We start from the raw sequence: 20,000 nt of genomic DNA, 5'->3' as shown, positions 1-20,000 counted from the left end.
TATATTTATTTACTTATTATTGTGAATGTTGATTGTTTGAGTATGGCTGATGATAGTATCAATGCTTCAATTTCTAATAAAAAAAAAACAAAACTTCGTTAAATTATTTAAAAATTTGTTTAAATATTGTATTGGAATAAATATATATTTTTAAAAAAATAAATTCAATGACTAACAACTTGTTTTCTATTTTTAGGTCAACATTTCGCTCTGTTTGACCTTACCCGAAATGTCTTTGACATAAGGGAGAAAAGTGGATACAGAATGTAGATTATTTCAAGAAAAGTGGTCCTTTTCCTATTTATTAATGGAGGTGAATGGGGAAACTTGTTTGTTTGGAGTGTTCGCAGAAGGTTTCAGTGCTCAGGGAATATAACATTCGGTTCCACTATGAGACATCATGCCGACAAATACAATAACTTGCAAGGACAAATGAGATGAGAGAAGGTAAATAAATTGTTAGTTGATCTGGAGAAACAACAGTTTGCTTTAACCCAGTTTGCTTTAAGCCGAGATATCAGTCACACAGCAGTAAAAGCTAGCTACCTTGTGGCTAGAGAAGTAGCATTAGCATCGAAACCGTACTGTGAGGGAGAGTTCATGAAAACATGCATATTGAAGGTTGCAGAAATTGCATGCCCTGAGAAGTGACAGGCCTTTGCCAACATTAGCCCGACGAGAAACACTGGCAGATAGGATTTCAAATCTTTCTGTAGATTTGGACAGGTAATTGAAGCACAAAGTCAAGTAATTTTTTTGCATTTGCGGTTGCAATTGATGAGAGTACGGACATTACGGACGTTGTGCAACTGGCCATATTCATTCGAGGTGTAGATAAGACTTTGACCGTCACCGACGGGTTCCTGGAATTGGTCCCTATGATATACACCACAACAACAAATAACATTTTCATCACTCTCGTTGGAGCGTTGGACAGGGTCGGAGTGGATTGAACCTGTGCTGTCAGCGTGGCTACAGATGGCGCGCCATCAATGATTGCGGAAAAAATCAGGTGTTGTGACGCAGTTCAGAGAGAAAGTACAGACTGCAAATGGAAGACGTGATTTGGGGATATTTCACTGCATTTTGCACCAGGAGGCATTGTGTTGCCAGCCATTCAAAATGGATCCCGTCTTGGAAGTGGTTGTCCGAACTGTTAATTTCGTCCGAGCTAGATGTCTGAACCACAGTCACAGTTTGACGCGATATAGGCGTTACTTGTGGCTTGCCATATCACACCGATATTGAGTTATTACGAAAATGATTTCCATGGCATTGATCAGCCTAAAAAACAGTGGCGTCAGACATACGGCCTGCGAACCGGAACCACCCCCATTTCATCTGGCCAGCGAGTGTGGGATGACGTCAGCGGCTGGGGAGCTGACCGGAAGAGGAAGGGCGCAGATGAATAATAATAATATTAATAATAATAATAATGAAATTATTGTATAGTGCTCAGGTGCACCACAACTTGTCAGAGTATATGCAGTAATGTACAAATGTCTGGAAAGCGAACAATGTATGAGTCAGATACATGCTTGTGTGTGTATGGAGGGGAGAAAATCAGCTGTAGTTTTGGCGAATCTCAGAAAGCATGGAAGTTTTGAAGGATGCAGTGCTCCGACAGAGCACTTGAATAATCTGAACAAAATGCTGCAAGGCCGTAAAAAAGTTGTCACACAGTATTTTGAAAGCATACGTGCATTTAAGATGGAGCTAACTTTGTGGGAGAAACAACTGTCAGGTGGTGACCCTGTTCGTTTTCCTTGTCTAAAAGATGTGGTTGCGACTGCGGATAATGTTAACATGAATCGGTACAAAGACGATATCACGGGATTTCTGCGAGAATTTGAGCAACGGTTTCGGATTTTTAATGAACTTGAGACAGATCTTACAGTTTTCGCTCGCCATTTACAGTCAACGCCTCTGATCTGCTCGTCAACATCCAACTTGAAATGATTGACTTGCAGTGGGATTCAGATTTGAACAACAAATTTATCTCGGTAGGCTTGGACATATTTTATCAGTATCACTTGCCAAAGAACCCCAAATTTACAGCCCTTGCTGCGAAAGTTTTGTGCTTGTTCAGGACTACCTACTTTTGTGAACAAGTTTTCTCTATGAGCATCAAAAAAAAACAAAAAACAAATCTGCACTCAAGGCTCACACCTAAATGACATCCTGAAATTGGCTGCTACTCAGGATTTGACGCCTGATATTGATGCACTTGTGAAGGAGAAAAGAAGCCAAGTTCAGGAACATATTGGATATCTATATATATAAAACTGTAGTTGTGTGAGTGTCTGTCTCCTACGATTTAGATTCCTAACTACTCCCACATTTTGCGATGCAGTTTAACCAAATTCGGGTATCTTATAGTCGTGATTCATATCGAGCCCGTCTACGATTTTAAAAATAATTTAATATCATTTTTTATTCCATTTTAATGCATAATTTTTCGTGTGTCGATGGCGGCGGAGTTGGCGTCCATGGTCACACCTGCACCTGTTTGCTTCTCCCCCTTCTTCCCTCCCTCGTGAAGCTGTGGGGAAGGGAGTGTAAGGAAATCAACGTCGTAAAGCGTTGTCAAGGAGACCAGCGTTCTTTTAGAACAACGACTTCATGGCTTGAAGACACCAAAGCAGAAATGGCTAAGAAAGCCCGAATTGGTATCTATAAGGGAAGTAACTCTCTAAAAATGCTTATATAGTTATTTCCCTTACAAACCCGAGCAACGCCGGGCGATACTGCTAGTCTTTATATATAAAAGTGAAGTTGTGTGTCTGTCTCCTACGATTTAGATTCCTAACTACTCCCACATTTTGCGGTGCAGTGTAACCAAAAGCGGGTATCTTATAGTCGTGATTCATATCGAGCCCTTCTGGGTATTAGCGCGCGTCTACGATGAGTCTACGATTTAAAAAAAATTTACCATAATTTTTTCCCATTTTTAATGCATTTTTTCGCTATTATATAAGGGAAGTAACTCTCTAAAAATGTATTATTAAATCTCAGAACGTAAAAAGCTACAGTAACACCCCCCCCCCTTTGTGGTTAGCCATATTGAGATGGCTATTATACTTTACATCTCTAAAAATGCTTAGATAGTTATTTCCCTTACAAACCCGAGCAACGCCAGGCGATATTGCTAGTAAATGATAAAAAAAGGGATTAAAATAAAAAAAAAATTTTTTTTTTATAAATTGTATACATATACAAGTCAGTGTGATAACTCAGTCTTCTTTAAAAGTTCCCACTTTCGCTTGTTCAATGTTTTGCAAAAAAATTCTTTAAACATAAACATTTTCAGAATGTACTTTACACTAAAACAAAGAGAAAATTTTGAAACGGCTATTGATAGATTCTTATGCCAGGATTTTACTGGTCCGGTCCGCTTGAGATCAAATTGAGTTGCTATGTGGCCCGTGAACTAAAATGAGTTTTGACACTCCTGCTATAAAAATGGATCGTTACACTGAAAATGAAATAAATTTGAACAGAAATGGAAATTGGCAACCAAACAGAAAAGACCTAAGGATAATATTATTAAATGTTATTTCGGCAGTAAAAAGGTCTTCGTCTGCTCAGAGTTGAAAAGGCGGGAATGGTTCGGTCGTTTTCGAATGGTTGGCTGCTTGACTGAACACACGTGCACACACTCCTACGCCTTCACCTTCTCTTTCCGTCCGTCACTTTCTCTCCCACTCTTTTTTTCTCTTCCCTCCTTCGCTCTTACTTCTATCTTTCTCCCTCTCCCCAACCTTATGGTGAATAAGGAAATACTTTCTCCCTCTCCCATCCTTCACACTTTCTCTTTCTCCCTTTCACACACTCTCTCTCTCTTCCCCACGCACTTACTCTTTCACCCTTTCACATTTTCTTTCACCCTTTCACTTTTTCTTTCTCCCTCCCCCTTTCTCTCTGTCGTTCTCCCTCTGCACGTGTGTGTGTGTGTGTATTTTGGTGCGTCATAGACAGACAGAGAAAGAAAGAACGAGAGAGAGAGAGAAAGAGAGAGAGAGAGAAAGAGAGAGAAGGGGGTGGAGAAACGTAAACGAGAAAGTTATACGAGTAACCAAGAAAGAAAGGCAGAGAGTGATTTTGTTCTCTTTCTCTTTCTTTTCTACTCCGTATTCTTCCTGTTTTTTTTCTTTCTTCTCTCTCTCTCTCTCTCTCTTCGTAATACACAGGCGAACGGCCATTAGAAGAAGACGAGAAGACATCAGGATTGTTTTATCCAACTACTTCACACCGCATGAATGTGAAGATGTAAATATATATATATATATATAAATGTGGGTGTGTGTGTGTGCGTGGAGTTTACATGAATGTATGTATGTATGTATGTATGTATGTGTGTGTGTGTATGTGTGTGTGTGTGTTCATGCGTAAATGTACGTATGGGTAGCTGATGGTTAAAGAGAAAAAGACAAAATGTGGAGGGGGTAACTTGGAAGGGAAAGAGAAACGTAGAGAATTACTAAAAGAGAAAGATTAATAATTGAACATACATTGAGAGAGAAAGAGAGAGAGAGAGAGAGACAGACAGTCAGACAGAAAGAAAGAAAGAAAGGATGTGTGTGTGTGTGTGTGTGTTTGTGTGTGTGTGTGAGAGAGAGAGAGAGAGAGAGAGAGAGAGAGAGAGAGGACAGTGAGATATAAAAAGAAACAGATGCGGTAGTTGTAAGGTAGGTTCATTGAGCAGACGACATATGACACGATAAAATGAGAAGAGCAGACGATATCTCTAGTAATGAAAAGAGAAAGACAGCAGACGATATATCACGTGACCAACAGATAGGCGGCTTCCGTTTCTCTGTTAGTGATATATTTATGGTATATCATGGTTTTAATGTTATAATATACTTAAATACACGTTAAATATATTGAAGTGAAGTAAAGGAAATGTAGCAAAAACCCATAAATCTGGCATTTATTTTAAACCACAAGGACTCATGGAGTTTTTTGAATTTCAGAATCATTTGTCTGTGCCAGAAAGAGATGAGTATTGTGGAAGAACATATAAAATGGCGAATTAGAGTTGTAAAAGAGAAGAAAAAAATATTAAAAATATAAAAGCTAGAAAAAATTTATGATTTCTCTTCGAGTGCCACCAACAAAATTTTGGTGTTGTATGTTCTGGTAATACCTGGAAAAGTGGTTTTATTTATCAAGATTACCACCAATTGATAGAAAATATTTGGTCAATTACAATATCCTGATTCAGTAATGTATCTTCAATTTCATTGCACATTTCGAATGGTAAACACAGAAACACTTTGCACTTGCTTTTGTCCACCATTTGAAAAGCATTTTCCACATCTTCTTTGTTTATTCGACAATCTGAAGGAGAGAAGAACAAAAATTAAACAAAGATTAAAACTTAAATCAAGACAACACACACACACACAGGTGTTAAGAAGTTTGGTTCTTAACGATGCAGACTATGTGGTTTTAACTTTAATCTCACTATGCAACACCTTGAACAAGTGCTTCAGATCGATACTTAGGAGAGGAATTTTGGAAATGGAAACCATGTGGAAGCCTGCTTGGTATTTCCTCTCTGCTCGTGGGTAGCAAACTTAATCTATCACCCAATGTATCAACACAGCTGCCATCTGGTCCTTGAATGCCTTTAGCAAATTCCAGTCTGTTACAAGAATTCTGATCAGGCCCCTATAAAGGATAAGGTCTTATTTCTTTATTTCCCACATAGAGGGGACAAACAAGGACAGACAAAGGGATTAAATCGATTACATCAACCCAAGTGCGTAACTGGTACTTAATTTATCAACCCCAAAAGGATGAAAGGCAAAGTCAACCTTGGCGGAATTTGAAATCAGAACGTAATGGCAGACGAAATACCGATATGCATTTCGCCCGGCATGCTAACGTTTCTGCCAGCTCACCACCTTAAATTAAGGATAAGTTCTATGCTTTTCCCCACCTGTCTTGGAGGACAAAAAAATTCTGTTATCATTACAGCCCTTCTCTCTCTGACTAAACTATAAAAAAGAGACGTAAAATCTTTTTCATGTGAAAATGTAAATATTTAAAAAGAATCACTTTTCACCATTAGAGATTAAGTGAATTGTCTGGAAGTGGCTGAATAGAAATATCTTTTTATTCCCAAAAATTCTTAAAATCATAAAATTTCACAAGCTCAAACACTTTAATTACATGTTTTGTGGTCTTAACAGACAAAATGCCATGTGTTACTCACAAAGAATTGTCAGCAAGATTTGCCAAAAGAACTGTTCAAATTCTTGCAGAACTCATTCCTGCAGCTAGCCATCTCTACGTTGATCAGACTGAGAGGTGGTCCAGGGTTATAGATCACCAGACATTTCCCCTGCTGTAGGTTCAAAAAGAAAATCACAGAAGAGCATCGGGACATCAATTTGCAGTCCTCATCCTGTTGGAGTATGGAGCCTGAGGCTGTTTCTGCTTTCATCAAGTTGATGATGGAGAAATTATCATTTCAGGTTGCATTCCAAGCTGGAAATTTGACCCCTCAGAATGACAAGATCAGGACAATGTGCAATATTTCACTGTCCTTTTTGGTGTTATGTTAACACCAAATGCGATGGCAAACCAGTTGCATTCAAACTATGTCACATCAGTGAAGCTGACTTGACGAAGGGAGCGGTTGATGCTGAGGCAGTATGACAGCATCTTACCTCAGACATTTAGCACTAACAAAAATATCTTTTATTTCTCGTGAGTTTCATAATCTCGCAAACAAATGAACTGCTGTTAAAAGCACAAGATCTCTGGTAAACTGAACCAAATCTTGATTGTCACTTGAACCGGTTCATTTACATTTCTAATACTTCTTAGAAAGGCATGAGTATCACAACTTCAATGGTGGTAGGATCACATCCATGCAACCACAATCACCATTAAAACATACTACTTTTCCATTTTTGCTTACAGTTTGTTCAATTAACCACTTCCAAAATATATAACATCTTATATCCTAGTTGTCAACCAGAACACCATGAAATTCTGAAATACTTGAGGAACCGACTTCCGTCTGTTTTGAATAAAAAGACAATTTCTTCCATGCAAAAACAAGATCTCTCAAAAGTCAGGCTTGGCTGTGTGGTCCCTACCTTCGAAAAGTGGAGTAGATAAAACAGGGGACAACTGATGAAGGGAATGTTCTTTATGTTGCCTGCCTCGTTTCTCTATTTGTCTTTTTCATTGTTTGAAAAAAAGTTTGTTTTCCATGCTTTTGCTTTTTTATGTTCTTGTTTCTCATTTCGTTCATGTTTTTTGACATCCTGTACCCGTATATGCATGTATATATACATATATATGTAGGTATGTACATGTATGTTTGTATATATGCATATATATATATATATATATATATATATATATTATTTATATTATATATATAAACTTGTAAGCTACAAATTTATACCAAGTAAGCTACCAGCAAAATACGAAGAATCTATATTAGAAATCGTTTTTAAGAATCTTCCAAATTAAAGGACAAAATATAATTCATCCTTTTCACACACACACACACACACACATACAAACATACATATATGAGTGTGTGTGTGTTTTTATGTCTATGTTTGTCCCCCAACTCCTCTTGACAACCAGTATTGGTTATATTTAGATCCCCATAACTTAACAGTTCAACAAAAGAGAACAATAAAATAAGTACAAGGATTTACAAAAAAAATTAATAAACCCTGGAGTTGATTCGTTTGATTAACTCTTCAAAGCATGGCTTCAGACTGAAAAAAGTAAAAAAGAAAAAAAAAAATTAAAACATTTATAGGCGCAGGACTGGCTGTGTGGTAAGTAGCTTGTCTACCAACCACATGGTTCCGGGTTCAGTCCCACTGCATGGCACCTTGGGCAAGTGTCTTCTACTATAGCCTTGGGCCGGCCAAAGCCTTGTGAGTGAATTTGGTAGACGGAAACTGAAAGAAGCCCGTTGTATATATATATGTGTGTGTGTGTGTGTGTGTGTGTGTGTTTGTGTGTCTGTGTTTGTTCCCTTAGCATTGCTTGACAACCGATGCTGGTGTGTTTATGTCCCTGTTACTTAGCGGTTCAGCAAAAGAGTCCGTTAGAATAAGTACTGGGCTTACAAAAGAATAAGTCCCGGGATCGAGTTGCTCGATTAAAGGCAGTGCTCCAGCATGGCCGCAGTCAAATGACTGAAACAAGTAAAAGAGTAAAAGAGTAAAAGATTACCTTTAATATTCGGTTCATTGAGTTTTTCTTGAGTCACGAAATATTGGCAGCTTATGTTTTGATGGTTTCTCTCCATTTCATCAAGTTTGTCCTGTCGAAAGAGAGAGAGAGCAATTACGTTGCACTGAAGCCAAATGGTGTGCGAGAGTCAACTAGAGAGCTTCTACACAGACACTCAATAATCTAGACATAGGTGCAGGAGTGGCTGTGTGGTAAGTAGCTTGCTAACCAACCACATGGTTCCGGGTTCAGTCCCACTGCGTGGCATCTTGGGCAAGTGTCTTCTACTATAGCCCCGGGCCAACCAAAGCCTTGTGAGTGGATTTGGTAGACGGAAACTGAAAGAAGCCTGTCGTATATAAGTATATATATATATATATATATATATATATATGTATGTGTGTGTGTGTTTGTGTGTCTGTGTTTGTCTCCCTAGCATTGCTTGACAACCGATGCTGGTGTGTTTACATCCCCGTCACTTAACGGTTCGGCAAAAGAGACCTATTTCTTTACTACCCACAAGGGGCTAAACACAGAGGGGACAAACAAAGACAGACAAATGGATTAAGTCGATTACATTGACCCCAGTGCGAAACTGGTACTTAATTTATCGACCCTGAAAGGATGAAAGGCAAAGTCGACCTCAGCAGAATTTGATCTCAGAACGTAGCGGCAGACGAAATACGGCCACGCATTTCGCCCAGCGTGCTAACGTTTCTGCCAGCTCACCACCTTCGGCAAAAGAGACCGATAGAATAAGTACTGGGCTTACAAAGAATAAGTCCCGGGGTCGATTTGCTCGACTAAAAGGCGGTGCTCCAGCATGGCCGCAGTCAAATGACTGAAACAAGTAAAAGAGAGAGAGTAAAAGAGTATAGCAAACTAATCTCCTTCAAATCACATGCTGCAATGGAAGAAAAGGAAGGCCACTGGTATCATCATATTATCAATATACATCTATTCTTCTGCTGTTACGTTCTTTCATCTGCCATTATGTTCTGAGTTCAAATTCTGCCGAGGTCAACTTTGCTTTCATCCTTTCGGGGTCGATTAAATAAGTACCAGTTACGCACTGGAGTTGATGTAATTGACTTAATCTCTTTTTTTGTCCGTGTTTATCCCCTCTATGTTTTGCCCGCTGTTGGCAATAAAGAAATAAATATACCTCTATCCTTGTTTACCACAGTGGGGTTTACTTCCAAAAACATAGGCATGGCTGTGTGGTAAGAAGCTTGCTTCCTAATCACACGGTTCCAGGAGTGGAATTACAGAGGGAAGTATTTCTGTTGGGTAAGGTCTGAGTAAAGTATTTAGAATAAGGTCTGGAAAGGGACAGACATTAGGTATAACGAGTGGGAAAGAGGGAAGACTCTCAGATGAAATAGAAAAGATGGGTTGTTCAGAGGAGCAGTGAAAGAAAGAGTAAAATTTTCAGCTTTTATCAGAAGTTACCTTCTGTTTTGTCAACGTTACCTTGTACAAAAGTTCTTTTTTTGTCTTAGAAGAATACATGAAGTGTACTTTTCCTGGAAGAAGTTCTTTGTCTACTCCTGAGGCTTCTCTCTCCGTCACCAAGTTGAGGATGCTATAAAGGGAATTCATTCCAATTCCAGCCCCAATTAACAGTAGATCATACTGGGAATCTTGTGGTTTAGGATCATAGAAAACTGTGCCACCAAACTCAACGAGAATCGTGTCACCAATTTTACACTGGAGAGATTAAAGAAGAAAACAGAAAAATATTAATAAATGAGCAAATTATTATCACAAAAGTTGCTATTGTTGTTGTTGTTGTGGTGGTGGTTATTGTTATTACTATTATTATGGCAGTGAGCTGGGAGAATTGTTAGCATACTGGACGAAATGCTTAGCGGTATTTCACCCATTTCTATGTTCTGAGTTCAAATTCTGCTGAGGTTGGCTTTGCCTTTCATCCTTTCAAAGTTCATGAAATAAGTACCAGTGAAATACTGGGTCGATGTAATTAACTGGCCCCTTCCCCCAAAATGTCAGGCCTTGTGCCTATAATAGAAAGGATCATCATCATCATCATCATCATTATTATTATCATTATTATTGGTTAGGTTTGGAGACAGGAACCTCCAAATCCAGTGAGCCAATGCTATTAACATTTCTTTTGGATAATTTCAAGGCAATGGTCATACAGAAAACATATTCAAGGAAATCCCAGAGGGTCGACATTCTGTGGAAGAACTGGACGTAGGGATTAGTGAAGGATTTTGACATGGGGAAACAATATGCATGACAAAGAGAAGAGAGATGAATGAATCAGGATTGTCTGTGTTGGTGGAAGATTGAAAATTCTGAAGAGCAGAAGCCACAATAGTAACAGTAGAAAAGGCACAGAGAGGAGACACAGCACATCTGTGGTTCAGAGGTTGGACTAAATTGGCAAGTGACCTAAGGCCTATAAATCATGGGATCTTACTTGAGAAGTGAAGTAAATTGTCAGTGTGTGTAAGTGTGTTGTATTTAACAATAGCTCCCCATCTTGTGGGTCTCCCTTGAGTTTTGTAGGTGGATAGAAGTTGATAAGGGATTGAATACTGTTTGAGCCTAAAGAAGTCCTTTTGATGAAGTGTTTGTTGATTATGTGAGTCTTTAACCCTTTCGTTACCTACCCGGCCAAAACCGCCTCTGGCTCTGTAGTACATATGTCTGGTTTTCTTAAGTTTTGAATTAAAATCTTCCACCAAACCTTAATCACAATTTATGTTCCTAACACTAGCTTAATGGTAGCAAAGTTATTTTACTAAAATCTTTGTTATATTTAAAATAATTGAAAGAAACACAGAGCATCTCAAAATAAATACGGTAATGAAAGGGTTAAGGCGGTGAGCTGGCAGAAATGTTAGCAGACCGGGCGAAATGCTTAGTGGTATTTTCTCTGCCTTTACATTCTGAGTTCAAATACTGTCGAGATCTACTTTACCTTTCATCCTTTTGGGGTCGATAAATTAAGTACCAGTTGTGTACTGGAGTCAATCTAATCGACTGCCCCCCACCCCTCCCCCAAAATTTCAGGCCTTGTGCCCAGAGTAGAAAAGATTTAACCAGAGATTTAACCTTCTGAATGTCTCAAAGTTTGGTATTTCTGGCATAGAAATATCAAACCGTCGCTAAAATAATAAATATTAGAACAAAAGAACTGCGTTCTGGCCAAGTTGTTGAGCCAAATCCATACACATTGTGAATCCAACGGGTTGTGGCTTTTAGTGCTTAATTTGGGAAGTAGCAGCATAACTTATAATCTTTTATTTATTTGCTATAGGTGCAGGCATGGGTGTGTGGTTTAAGAAGCTCACATTGAAACCACATGGTATCAGGTTCAGTCCCATGTCTTCTAATATAGTTTTAGGTCAACCAATGCTTTGTGGGTAAAACTATTGGATGGAAACTGTATGGATGTTCATTGTATATGTGTGTGCTGCACACTTGACAGCCAGTGTTGGGTTGTTTACATCCCTGTGACTTAACAGTTTGACAAAAGAGATTGATAGAATAAATACCTGACACAGTCACACACACACACACACGCACACAAGCCCCTATCATCATCATCATCATCATTTAGCGTCCGCTTTCCATGCTAGCATGGGTTGGACGGTTCAACTGGGGTCTGGGAAGCCTGAAGGCTGCACCAGGCCCAGTCTGATCTGGCAGTGTTTCTACGGCTGGATGCCCTTCCTAACGCCAACCACTCCGTGAGTGTAGTGGGTGCTTTTTATGTGCCACCCGCACAGGTGCCAGACGGGGCTGGTAAACGGCCACGGATGGATGGTGCTTTTTACGTGCCGCCGGCATGGGGGCCAGGCAAGGCTGGCAACGGCCATGATCGGATGGTGCTTTTTACGTGCCACTGGCACGGTGGCCAGTCGGGATGGCGCTGGCCACGGACACTATCAGATGGTACGCTTATGTGTCACTGGCACTGGTATCGCAGCTGCAATTTCCACTGATGTTGATCGACTTCGATTTTGGTTCTGATTTCTGATTTGATTTCATTTCATTTGATTTTGATTTCGATTTCCACTTGCCTCAACGGGTCTTCACAAGTGAAGTTTTGTGTCCCAAGAAGGAAAGGCATGCATAAGTCGACTGGCTACATCCCTGGTAGAGAGGCCATGGGTTATGGTCTCACTTGTCCTGCCGAGTCTTCTCACGCACAGCATACTTCCATAGGTCTCGGTCTGACAATTCTGGAAATGGTTTAAGAAAGGAGGTTATTGTCCCCCTTTCCTTTTATCAGTCTTAGAGTCTTTGGAAAAAATTAAGGATCATAGGCTCTGTAACTCATTCCTAAACTAAATGGTAAAAAACCCATCTGTTCAGACCCATAATATGTAGACAGATACTTGATAAAAAAATTCAGCTGGCCCACAGTTTTTCTTTTTCCACTATTTATTATTTTATCCAGTAATAATAATGATGATGATGATGATAATAATAGTCTCAAATTTTGCCACAAGGGCAGCAGTTTGATTACATTGACCCTAGTGTTTCACTGGTGCTTTAATTTGCCGACCCTGAAAGGTTGAAAGGTAAAGTTGACCTCGGCGGAACTTGAACTCAGAGCGCAGTGACAGGCAAAATAGCGCTAAGCATTTCATCCAGCATGCTAACAATTCTGCATAATAATAATAATAATAATAATAATAATAATAATATAATAATAATAATAATAATAATGATATCAATAATAATAATAATAACAACAACAACAATAATAATAATAATAGTGACAACAATTAAAATAACAACAACAACAACAGAAAAAAATGGTATAAGCAGATGCCAGAAAAAGTTTCAGAAAATGAGAAAGCAACCATACTCTGGGATATGCCAATACACACAGATAGACAAATTAAGGCTAATAGACCGGATATAGTTGTCAGAGATCACCAAGAAAGAAAATGCTTTCTAATTGATGTATCAATACCAACAAATGGCAATGTTTCTCTAAAAGAAACAAAGAAACTTTCAAAATACAAAGACCTGGAAATAGAGGTAACTCGAATGTGGAGCCTAAAAACTGAAACAATTACTATTATAGTAGGCACATTAGGTATGATAAAAAAAACATTCAGACAAAGGCATAACAAAAACACCAGGACTTACAAGTATATACAACATACAGAAAATAGCACTACCAGGCGTCGCACACATCTTACATAAAACACTTTCAATACAGTAAAAATAAGAGCACCACAACAGACCACAGCACATACCCAAAGCACACAGAGCGGCACTCAGTAGTGTAGTGAAAGCCCATGATAATAATAAGACTACTGAATAATAATAATAATAATAATATTATTATTCATAATAATAATAATAATAATAATAATAATATTCCAGTACATACAGACCAAACCATCAAAGCCAATAAACCGGATATTGTTGTGAAAGACCAAAACAATAAAGTTTGCTTATTGATCGACATGAGCATCCCCTGTGATCATAATATCTCGGCGAAAGAATTTGACAAGCTCAGAAAATATAAAGTCCTACTCATTGAAATTGAGAAAATGTGGCATCTCAAGACGGTTACAATACCAGTGATCGTAGGAGCACTAGGAATGATCAAGAAGGGAACCGAAGATTATATGAGAATGATCCCTGGCTTACCATCCCTGCAAGGAGTGCAAAAGATTGTCTTAACTGGTACATCACACGTATTGAGAAGAGCATTGTCGCTGTGAGAACTATTACTACCCATGTATTTTAATTTAACTTTAAAAAAAAAATTTTTTTAAATGAACGAACTATTAAGTTTGGTTTAATGGCCTACCAATGTATACTATGAGTTTCTTTGCCCTAGGAGTCGAGAAGACACTCGGCAAGAAATGGAAGCAAATTTGAAAGAAGAAGAAAAAAATAATAATAATAATAGTAGTAGTAGTAGTAGTAGTAGTAGTAGTAGTAATAGTAGTAGTAGTAATAATAATAATAATAATAATAATAATAATAATAATAATAATAATAATAATAGTTTCTTTAATCAAATACCTTTTCATGAAACCAAAGTGTTGGAGCATGATCACTGTATTTTACAGCCAACTGAAGGATGCCTGTTTTAGAGAATTCCAAAGGGCTGTTGCAAAGGGTATAGCCTCCTAAGCGATTGATACTTGGAATATTGGTGTGCACCCTGGATTAAAAAAAAAAGGGAAACATCCTTTAAATAAGACATGTTTATTTTTTCTTACAACAAATGATACCTTACAGTAAGGTTATATATATATATATATATATATATATATATATTATATATATATATAATATATATATATATATATATATATTAGAGGTGCAGCAACATCAAAGGAAGGCTAACTGGGAAGATAGTTTTTGTATGTGGCAGATGCTCAGGAGCAATAAACACTGAAAATGTGCAGAGAACAACTTCCGCCACATTCCAGGGAGAAAAACTAGAAGTAGTTGATAGCTTCCATTACCTAGGTGACCAAGTCAGTAGCTGGGGAGGGTGCACTGAAAGTGTAGCTGCTAGAATAAGAATAGCCTGGGCAAAGTTCAGAGAGCTCTTACCTCTGCTGGTTACAAAAGGCCTCTCGCTCAGAACAAAAGGCAGACTGTATGACACATGTGTATGATCAGCCATGCTACATGGCAGTGAAACATGGGCTGTGACTGCTGAGGACATGCGTAAGCTCACAAGGAATGAAGCCAGTATGATCCGATGGATGTGTAATGTCAGTATGCATACTTGACAGAGTGTAAATGCCTTGAGAGAAAGGTTGGACCTAAGAAGCATCAGGTGTAGTGTGCAAGAGAGACGAATGCGCTGGTATGGCCATGTGGCGAGAATGGATGTGGATAGCTGTGTGAAAAAGTGCCACACCCTAGCGGTTGAGGGAACCTGTGGAAGAGGTACACCCAGGAAGACCTGGAATGAGGTGGTGAAGCATGACCTTTGAACACTGGGCCTCAACAAGGCAATGACTAGTGACTGGGACCTTTGGGAATATGCTGTGCTTGAGAAGACCCTGCAAGCCAAGTGAGACCATAACCTTGTGGCCTATGCCAGGAGTGTAACCAGCCCAATTATACATACCTTTCCTTCATTGGACACTAAACTTTGCTTGCGAAGACCTGTTGAGGCAAGTGAAATCGAAATCAAATTGGATGACTGGCATCTGTGCTAGTGGAGCGCTAAGAGCATCATACGTGCATGATCGTTGCCAGAGCAAGAAGCTGGCCTCCGTGCCGATGGCACGTAAAAAGCACCATTCAAGTGTGATTGCTTCCTGCGTCGCCTTACTGGCACTTGTGCTGGTGGCACGTGAAAAAACATTTGAGCGTGTCTGTTGCCAGTACTGCCTGACTGGCCTAGTGGGAAAAGCACCCACTACACTCTCAGAGTGGTTGGCGTTAGGAAGGGCATCCGGCTGCAATAACTCTGCCAGATCAGATTGGAATACAGTGCAGCCATCTGGTCAAATCGTCCAACCCATGCTAGCATCGAAAGCAGACGTTAAACGATGATGACGATGATGATGATATATGTTTCATATAAATTAGTGTGCATTTCTATACACAAAAGAGGTGACCCTAACAGGACACCTTACATGCTGAAAAGGGCGGTTAAAATCTAAAACCGTAGATAAGAGTAATTTCAAAGGGAATAAAAAATAAAAACATTTCAATAGTTACCACATGTACTCGTAGCATACACACACGCACACACAAACAATGCATCCTGGCGTTGCCCGGGTGTTATGATCTACAGCCACATTTATTATTTCTTCCTTTCTTATGGGCAGAATCTGCACAGCTGGTATATAATGAACTGGATTACTGGTGTAATGGAAGTTATTGTTTGTTTAAAAGTGAAGTGAGGAGATTACAATCTGCATGGGTGTGTATGAAAGTGCTTTTTGTTCTATGTATTGTTTCATCGTATAAAAGGGGTTAATATGATTTTGCCCAGAAATCACATTTTCAAAATTTTAATTTTCCCACCATTCCCACTGCAATTTCTTAATTTCTAACTTTTTTCGATATTTTCTTTTTTATCCACATAGAAAAATAGAGATTACGAATCTGGGAAGTGGCTGTGTGGTAAGTAGCTTGTTTACCAACCACATGGTTCTGGGTTCAGTCCCACTGCGTGACACCTTGGGCAAGTGTCTTCTACTATAGCCTCGGGCCGATCAAAGCCTTGTTGAGTGGATTTGGTAGATGGAAACTGAAAGAAGCCCGTCGTATATATGTATATATATATATATATGTGTGTGTGTGTGTTTGTGTGTCCGTGTTTGTCCCCCTAGCATTGCTTGACAACTGATGCTGGTGTGTTTATGTCCCCGTTACTTAGCAGTTCGACAAAAGAGACCGATAGAATAAGTACTGGGCTTACAAAAAGAATAAGTCCCGGGGTCGAGTTGCTCGATTAAAGGCAGTACTCCAGCATGGCCGCAGTCAAATGACTGAAACAAGTAAAAGAGTAAAGAGTAAAGAGTAATCTTTTTAAAGAAACACTCGCCCACCCATCACCTACCTACTTTCAAAAAGCTAAAACTTCCCGATGTTTCACTTTCATCTGATGCTTCACACATGTGTAGAATTGAACTGAAATAGCAGATGTAAAAAATATCAGACCACCACCAGAAAACCGGACATGCTAGAAACAACAGGTAAATGACAGTATTTCTGAAGAAACTTCCCCTCTTTCCAAAAAGCTAAAAGTAAAATGTTGGGAGTTTGTAGCTTTTAGAAAGTGGTGAGGTGATGGGTGGATATTTGGGAAGCAGATTTCAGAGTTTCTTTAAGAAAAAAGGGAGAAGAAAATTCTTAACAATTTGTACTCTCTGTTTTTTTCTCCGTGGATTACCAAGAAAAAAATCTGAGGAAAAAAGTAAAAATGAAGAAATTGGAGTGGGGAGGGAGAAAATTAAAATATTGAGAACATGTTTTGGGGGTGATATCCTAATCTCCTGTATCAAAAACATAGGAATCGGAAGAAAGTTAGGAAAAAATAAGGTGGGGGTGCAAATGTCACCTTGGACATGCTAGAAATAACAGGTAAAGTGCAGGATTTCTGGGGAAACTTCCTGTTAAGTTTATATTGAAGGTCAGGTTTTTAGAGTTAGGGTTATTGGAGATTTTAGGTATAAATATACTAATGTGTCCATCTGTTCTAATTTAATTAAATTCTATGTCCTTGTGCAGCTGAAGATTGCTCTACATTTTATATTGATGTAATGATTGCATTGTTCAATTAAATGGAGTTGCATGAAACGATCCTACTGCATTACCTCTGGATATCCTTGTTCCTTATTTTGAGTATATATATATATACATATACATACATATATATATATGTGTGTGTGTGTGTGTGTGTGTGTGTGTGTGTATCATCATCATCATCGTCGTTTAACGTCCGTTCTCCATGCTAGCATATATATATATGAAAGTCATTCAACTAAAATTCTTCAAGGTGGTGCCCCAGCATGGCCGCAGTCTAACTTAAACAACTAAATGATAAAGAATGAAGATATAAAAATCCAGACCGCCACCATCATCATCATCATCGATTTTTAACGTCCACTCTATCATGCATGCATGAATCCGACGGAATTTATAGAGACAGATCTTCTACGGCCTGGAATATCTTGCCATATTTCCATGGAAATATGCAGATGGATGATACCACTTGTATGGCGGTGACACTCGCTTACAAGCATCACGTGCTATCAAAACAAAGCAGCACACACACACACACACGTATATGAATGCAGACATCTTAACTCAAAAAGTCCTGTTGCTTTGTTAACAACCGGCTTGAACTCTATGAAGAACTTAAATTAAACTCACAGAAAAATCATTAATCCATCCATTCCTTCATTCATTCATTCATACATTCATCCATACATTCATTCATACACTCATTCATTCCTTCATTCATTCCTTCATTCATTCATTCCTTCATACATTCATTCATACATTCATTCATTCATACATTCATTCATACATTCATTCATCCATACATTCATTCATTCCTTCATTCATTCATACATTCATTCATTCATTCATCCATTCCTTCCTTCATTCATTCATTCATCCATTCATTCATACATCCATTCATTCCTTCCTTCATTCATTCATTCATACATACACACATTCATTCATTCATTCATTCATTCATTCATACATTCATTCTTTCATTCATTCTTTCATTCATTCATACATTCATTCATTCATCCATACATTCATTCCTTCATTCACACATTCATTCATCCATTCCTTCATTCATTCATTCCTTCATCCATTCATTCATTCATTCATCATTCATTCATTCATCCATTCTTTCATTCCTTCATTCATTCATACATCCATTCCTTCCTTCCTTCCTTCATTCATTCATCCATTCATTCATTCATTCATTCATACATTCATTCATTCATTCATACATTCATTCATTCATTCATTCATACATTCATTCCTTCATTCATACATTCATCCATTCCTTCATTCATTCATTCATTCATACATTCATCCATTCCTTCATTCATTCATTCATTCATATATTCATTCATTCATATATTCATTCATTCATCCATCCATTCCTTCATTCATTCATTCCTTCCTTCATTCATTCATTCATACACACACACACGTACACATATACACACACATACATAAATACATTCGTACACACCCTACTCTGTTCAAAAATGGAAATTACATAATTAGATAGTGAAGTCTTCCATATTTCTAATTCCTCCAAGATGGTGCGCTGGCAGAATTGCTATGGCAGCGGGCAAAATGCTTCACGGCATTTCGTCCAATTCTATGTCGTGAGTTCAAATGGCGCTGATGCAGACTTTTCCTTTCATCCTATCGGGACCGAGCACTGAAAGCGATGTTGTTCCCCAAAATTTCAGACACTTGTCCCTGTAGTAAAAAGCATTTCTCTGATTATAGATTTAAATCGATCGGAATTTATAAACAGTTAAAGAAGAACAACAACGACGGCTTCTAACTCACCATTGACCGGCTTTAAAAGATTTTCTCTTGTGCCATTCTGCGTGTAGTTTCAATCCCTTCACTGTCGGTGACAAATCCCAAATTTCCACAACGGTGGCTGAACGCTTTGAAAAAAAAAAAAGAACACAAAATTAAGCCCTAGAAAACGTTTTAGTTACAAGGGAAATAATTCTGTTTTTTTCGTTTAATTGGTTTTAATAAATTTAAAGTCCAGGGTTGTTTCCCTTGCTACCTAAAAGCGAAAAGTATTTTGAATATACGAAATATTTTGACCTGTCTGTGCGTGTGCGTGCGCAAGCAAGCGCACATGAAAACTTGTTTGTCGCATCACTGATATTTTTCAAAGATCCTGGATCTTTTCCTTTTGAACGGCAGTTTTCAACACAATTTCTAGTTAACTAAACACTCTTAAACTTCGTATATTGGTAGAATGTGTCAAAATAAAACATTTTTTTCTCTTGGCTTTCTTGAGAAAATTGTAATTTGTAAGTTTAACGTAGTTTAATTTTTCGAATTTTAACCAATCCTATGCCCTCTAGTGAGCTAAAATCATTTGCTGCGTCTAAAACTGAGACAACATCCTGTCACTAAACCCAACCCTAAATTTTAGCCTTTCGTTTTTTTTTCTTAATTGTGAAATTAATTTAATTGTTATGCGTGTGTTTAAAATTATTTGTTTTGTTTTTGTTTTGAGTTTTTGCTTTCGTTTTAGCCTTTCGTTTTTTCCCCTTAATTGTTAAATTAATTTA

At 38.2% G+C, this 20,000-nt stretch overlaps 1 protein-coding gene across 3 annotated transcripts in view; it reads right to left on the bottom strand.

Moving 5' to 3' along the window:
* Positions 1-4,773: 4,773 nt before the first annotated feature.
* Positions 4,774-20,000, bottom strand: part of LOC115219826 (oxidoreductase NAD-binding domain-containing protein 1) — a 40,156-nt gene continuing 24,929 nt past the window's right edge. For all 3 annotated transcript variants that reach the window (XM_036509427.1, XM_036509426.1, XM_029790107.2), the window contains exons 3-7: positions 19,252-19,355; positions 14,251-14,392; positions 9,694-9,930; positions 8,221-8,311; positions 4,774-5,343 (exon numbers count right to left, since the gene is read on the bottom strand). In XM_036509427.1, coding sequence (XP_036365320.1) covers positions 5,177-5,343; positions 8,221-8,311; positions 9,694-9,930; positions 14,251-14,392; positions 19,252-19,355 — 741 coding nt within the window. In that variant the 3' untranslated portion in view covers positions 4,774-5,176. The remainder of the gene's footprint in view (positions 5,344-8,220; positions 8,312-9,693; positions 9,931-14,250; positions 14,393-19,251; positions 19,356-20,000) is intronic.

This window comes from Octopus sinensis, linkage group LG15 (assembly GCF_006345805.1).
Source record: "Octopus sinensis linkage group LG15, ASM634580v1, whole genome shotgun sequence".
NCBI lineage: Eukaryota > Metazoa > Mollusca > Cephalopoda > Octopoda > Octopodidae > Octopus > Octopus sinensis.
This window is presented reverse-complemented; position numbering and strand designations above follow the sequence as displayed.